The 6,000-nt window shown below is 39.5% G+C and overlaps 1 protein-coding gene across 1 annotated transcript in view; it reads right to left on the bottom strand.

The window, feature by feature from the left end:
• Positions 1-818: 818 nt before the first annotated feature.
• Positions 819-6,000, bottom strand: part of WARS2 (tryptophanyl tRNA synthetase 2, mitochondrial) — a 38,876-nt gene continuing 33,694 nt past the window's right edge. The window contains 2 exon segments of the mRNA XM_066175522.1: positions 819-1,871; positions 3,901-4,019. Coding sequence (XP_066031619.1) covers positions 1,423-1,871; positions 3,901-4,019 — 568 coding nt within the window. The 3' untranslated portion in view covers positions 819-1,422.

The following is a 6,000-nucleotide window of genomic DNA, read 5'->3' as shown; positions in this document are numbered from 1 at the left end:
CTCACTATAATTAACTAAATTCTGCTTTTTAGAAAAACCCCAAAACAACCAACCAATCAACTGCACTATGTAGCAATCAACTGCCCCCCATGTTTTATTAACTCAGTCATGTAAGACTGCAATCCTTCGTTACAAATGCCACAGGCATAGAGCGGTTATGAGCTGCCAGAGTACAGGATTAACTCAATTTACATCACAGTACAGCAATTTCAAACACAGCACCATGAAGTGTAACGACACAGTTAAATGTGCTGGCACAGGACTAGTAGGGCTTTCGTTACCTTTTAACATGTACTACTACCCCTCTTCAGAACATGGTGTTTCCTTTTGGCAGTTCCCCTTTGCCACACACTTCCCAACAAGTGTCACAATCCAAGTCTGAAGATCTTGGGAGGCCCAAGATCAGGGCAGGCTAACACTGTTCTCCCATCACTACACTTTCTCAAGGCTCAGTGGTGAAGAGTCCATAAAGATCTATTTAACTCTATTCTGGCTCTGACCTTCTGACCTTGGCACAATTTTCTAGAGAAGCAATTTTGTAAACGTTGCAGAAAGTTCTCTGATTCTCAACCCGAGATTTCTTTGATTCAGGATTATGTCTTCTCTTCTATACCTTTTTAAAAGCAATCCTAGACTTGACAATGAACTGAAAACCCTGGAGCTTCCTGCTAAACAGAACAGCAGGTGAAATAGAAGCAGCTGAAGCACGTGTCATTTCTCATTGAAGTACCTAAGACCTGACCTGCAGGATGGCACAAATGGCAGAAGTGAAATTCACTTCACACAAGCTACATAAATACAAAAAAAAAAAAAAAAACAACCCAAAAAAACCCCACACTGAATTTGAAGTCACTATAGGGAGAAAAAGGAAGTTCTCCATCACCCTAAGCATTTATTTTTAAGTCTCTGCTTTTATTCTTGTAATCCAAGAACACGTTCAATCACCATATCAAAGCTGAATAACCCCCCAATAGGATAAATTGTCCATCTGTAACAAGATCACATACACAGCTAAGTATGTTCTTGAGAGGATAACAAATCTTTCTGCTAGCTTCTGATCACCTTGCCTACACTTCAGCTTCCCACAGCAGTCAATGGAAAAATCCAAAAACCCACACAGGCAACCTGATAATCTGTTTTTGCACAATTTCTTTGTGAATTGTGATTTTCTTTGTGAATTGTGATTGCTTCTGTCCTCCCTCTTTGACAATCCAGGCAAGCTTAATGCTGGTCCCACTGGAAATACCTGGCTTCATGCACATTTTTTAATGCAATCACCTTCAGTGTTCTCCTTGGATCTTCCAGGAAAAAAAAAAAGGCTTTTTTCAAAGCAAAATGATTAGTAATTAATAAATGATTTTGTTACAAAGAACAAAATCTCTGTCTCATGATACAAAAGTCCTTGCAACTACTCAGCAGCTTCTATTGAAATCCCACCAGTCTCCTTATTTCTTGATAGACAGGAGCAGCCAGTTCTTTGGCTTTTTCTGCTCCATCCTCTAAAACCTTTATCAGATGGGACTTGTCTTCCTGGAGTTTCTTGATTTCATTCCTGATAGGTGCAAATTTTTGGATAACTGACTCTGCTACCACCATTTTGTAGTGAGCAGTGTCGAGACCAGTGGCTTGGTGCAGCACTTCTTTGATGCTAAGGCCGGTTACGGCAGCGTGAATGGACACCAGATTGGAGACACCGGGGCGAGCGGCGGGGTCGTAGGTCACCTCCGAGGTAAAGTCAGTCACAGCTTTGCGAAATTTCAGCACTATTTCATCAGGGCTGTCTGCTATGTTAACAGTAGCTAACTTCTGTGGGTCTGACTTGGACATCTTCACTGATGGATCTCTGAGGGATTTTATTTTCTTTGTTGTACCTTTAAAAAAAGAAAAGTTATGAGCATAGACAATGGTTTCTTCCGACAATTGCTAAGAACAATGTACAGCTGTATGATGCAGCTGTTTATCCTTGCTCAAAAATGAATTGTGAGCACAATCACGTATGCTCTGTTTAGTCCTTGCACCCTTCCTGTCCTTCTCAGATGCCACCTTTCTTCTCTCATAAACTGAATGAAGCCTGTTCCATCTCTCCCATCCTCACTAAGCAGGAACTTCTGCTGGGTGTACTCCTAACATTTTATGTGGCTTACATGATGATTTCTCCCCCAAATTTCCCCTCCCTTCTATTACTGCACATTACTGAAAGGTTCTGAGCAGTGGAGAAACAGGTTAAGCCCACCAGTAAAAAAAAAAAAAAAAACAAACAAAAAAAAACACTCAAAGAAACCATAGCAGTTAATCTCCTTATTTCAGGAAACTCTTCCACTCAAAACCTCTTGGCAATTCTCCCAAATCTCAGTAAAAACAGTTCTTAAAATTCTCTAACTCAACACTGAGCAGCTCTGCTAGACGTAAAGCACTGTTTAGATAAGAAAAGAGTGGGTATTACACAAACTGCTAAGATAGATGCATGTACATGAAATAGATTAGTAGCATTAGGAGGATATTACAAAGTACTTTGACAGCATCAACCCACACTGTTTCAGTTTTTCACCAAGAAATAGCATTCATGCTACATAAAGTATCACTTATCTACAGAGTACTCACAGCAATTGTTTTTAGACACCTAATACAGCCAACTAAATTACCCGCATACTACTTATAGATGGCCTATGTACTCAGGGAAAGGATAAGGGTTCTTCCAGCATACAATTCAGATTGCCCCAGAAGCTGTTTTGCTCTGAAATCACCTTTTGGAAGAGTCTGTCCCTTTTCTGCAAATTTGAAAGAGTCCAGGTAATTCAATTGTCTACAGCTAGTGAGTCTGAATAAGTCCCTACCTTCTCCATTCATCTAGGATATTTTGTTGTTTTGCATATACCCATGAACTTAGGAAGGAGTGCTTTTTGGGAACAAAATGAAATGTTCTTTTTTTTTCTTTTATTTTTTCAAATGAAGCTTTTTATTTAACGGTAAACAGTCTCATCTGCATCACAGGCTACACTCAGCTCCTCTTTATAGTGCTTAGTACTCAATTAGAAACTGCAGAGTTTGCAACCCCTAATATTCTCAAAACTCCACTCTAGGTCTAACTCCATTTTTGTCACTGAGGCTTGAAAATTGAGGAAGGTTTACTACTGCCTGTCTTTTCTAAGGTGAGAGCTCCTTGCCCTTTTGGGGGCGAAGGTCTCTGCTGTGCATTCCTCTACATTACTTACAACAAAGATGCAACGCTTCATCCTTGCCCAATTCTTCACGTTTCTTAACAAACATGCCATTTGCGCCATCTGACTCCTCCTCACCCCCCGGCCTATGACCTTATTGCTCAAAAATGGCTGAGAAGATTTTCCTTATAAGTCTTCCTGAGTCTAAGATCAAAACCGTAAAGTCTTCAGCTCTGTGACTGACACATATTGAAATATTCAAGCATATATTAAACACCCTTAAAAAATTTGGAGCACTGTACATAGAAACCGATAGGCTGTTCAGCATGCTTAAAGTAAACATCTCCCACTCCGATACAGAAGAATTCTGCTTGCTAGAGGCCTCTTGCCTTGTTGCTTACATGTCTCCTAAAGGAGCAACATGGAATAGAGACCCTACTCTTAAAAAGTCCAGTACTTAAAGAGCAAGGCTGACTGGCAGCAGTAGAGTGCATCTGGCCCCCTGGACTAGAATACCAGATGTCACGTACCTTCCTCAATCATGGATTTCTAAAGCCTTGTATCTATCTTGGGAGTTCATTTTCACAGTCTCTAGTCTCTTGTTGCCAGTTTTTAATTTTCCACTCCCACAATATCAGTTTGCTCCCTTTCCTTGGTCCCTGAAACTATTTCCATAATATTTAAATCCATCCTCAACTTCTAAGTGCAGTTAAGGGAAAAAGAATAACCAAGACCAGCTCACTTAAAATGGCTTTGGGCACAGGAAAGAATTCTCCATACTTCTTGTTGAAATGTTGTGCTATATCTTGGGCTAGTTCCAGGTGCAGGACTTGATCTTCTCCAACAGGAACACGTGTTGACCTTTTAATAAAACACAGATACAGGAAACTCAGCAAAGCTCTCTGGTTCTGCTGAAACGTTACTCAAGACCGTCACAGCTTCTGCCATGAGGGCCAGACTGAACCAAACACTCAGTCCCAGCTAGATAATAGGTGCTGTGGGAACAGCATCCCAAACGATACATATTCGAATATGACTCAGCTTTTTGTGCTGAACTGAAAGCAAAATAGCCCCTTGTGAAGACATACATGGCAAAGATACCTGTAAGAGCAAGTCATTAAACTCAGCTCAAAGAAAGGTTTCTGTAGTATCTCCTGGTGCCTCTTTAGAGATCAAAGAACACGTTATAGTGTGCGAACAAAGTAAGAAAGATCTGCAAGGCACAAAGTGCATGCACCTTGTCATGTCAAGTCACAGGAAAATGTAACTGTTGTTGAGGAGTTAGTACTGAGGCTGTATCAAGGGAAGGAAAGAAGAGAGTGTTTCTTCCTCATCACAATTGTATAAATCATATGGTCCAGTGCTTCTATTGTCACAAGTGTTACTAGAGGATTAGAACTGCTAGATTCAAAGGATAATTTGATCTTCTGTATTGAACTCAATGGCCTGAATACACTTCTGGAGGGAAACACAGTCTGCATCAGAGGACATGAGGAGGTGAAGAATCCATTACTCCCCTGGTGATTCTTTCCCACAGTTAATCATACTTGCTAAAAATGTATGATTCTTTTAGATGAGGCAGACTTGAAATCTTGCCAGCTTTTGATTACTCTCCCATCCCCCAGCAGATTTTTTTTCTAAGGCTTATGGGGTATTCAGCTATGAATACTGGACATGTTCCAAAGTCAGGAAGTTCACTATGCATCTTTTAAGTTCCCAGAAAATTTCAGACCAACACAGTACTCTTTCCTTCCGATTCTGAATTACTGGGCTGACATCCAGGAATCAATTTGTCCACCTTTATTCCCAACCAGTCAGCAAGGCAACCTAAAAACAGTTACAGTAGTCAACAGGAAATCACAGTGCCCTATAACTGAGAGAAAATCAGTTACCATAATCAATATACTTTAAGCAGGTCAAAAGAAATGTTTCCATATGCCAAGATGGCTCCATATTTACAAAGCTTGCCACTAAACAGAAAACATATTATCTCCATAAAAGTCTCTGCATGATACCTTGCCTTTTTCCTTGCTGGCTTTTTAAAAAATATTTGTATTCTGGGGCTACTTTTAGTCCTTTCTGCATGTATTTACCTTCTGCCTTCTTTCCTGTCTCTTTGATATTTGGTTCATCTGAGCTAGTACTGTTCCTTCCCCTGCTCCAGCTCTAAATTCTACTTCATGACTGCTGTTCTCTTCCTGTGTTTCCATTTCTCACCAATTCTTGTTTCTCATATTATTTTGTTTACATTTAAACATTTCTTATTAAAGATATTAAGTCAAATTTCTTCAAAGAGATATTGTTTCTCTTTCACTTCCTCGTTTTGTGCTCTGTGTGGATAGCCTGCTGTTAATACAGATAGCAGCCAACAAACCACTGGCTTTACTAAGGAAAGATGAAACACCTGATCTTTTTAGAGATGGAAGAGACAGACATGGTTGAGCTCAAGCGAAACAATGTGATTTCTGATAAAGCTGTATAAATTTCAGCCTTAAATACTTGACACTCAAATCACTCAAATATTTGACAATCAAATGGGACTCACTTCAAATAAAAACATTATCATATTTAAATTAGTTGTGACTTTTGCTTGCTTCCTGTTATTTTTAGTTAAAATTTAAGTAAATTAGATACCATCTCTTGATCTTCTAACAGTCCTGTTTTCCCTACTATGATCAATTAACATGAAATTTCCCTAGATACATTTTTCTGAATTCAAAACTGGTTAATCTTGATTAGTCTGACCTGACATCCTTATCCTCAGTCCTGTGTCACTTCTCTGTCCCAACCAATACTCACAACTTCCTTCAGAATAGTGCCACAAATTACATATGTCCTGAAC

The sequence above is a fragment of the Chamaea fasciata genome, unplaced genomic scaffold, assembly GCF_029207755.1.
Source record: "Chamaea fasciata isolate MVZ Bird 193981 ecotype frontalis unplaced genomic scaffold, bChaFas1.0.hap1 SCAF_2, whole genome shotgun sequence".
NCBI classification, from domain to species: Eukaryota; Metazoa; Chordata; class Aves; order Passeriformes; family Sylviidae; genus Chamaea; species Chamaea fasciata.
The sequence above is the reverse complement of the archived record's forward strand: the minus strand, read 5'-3'. Positions and strand labels throughout refer to the sequence as shown.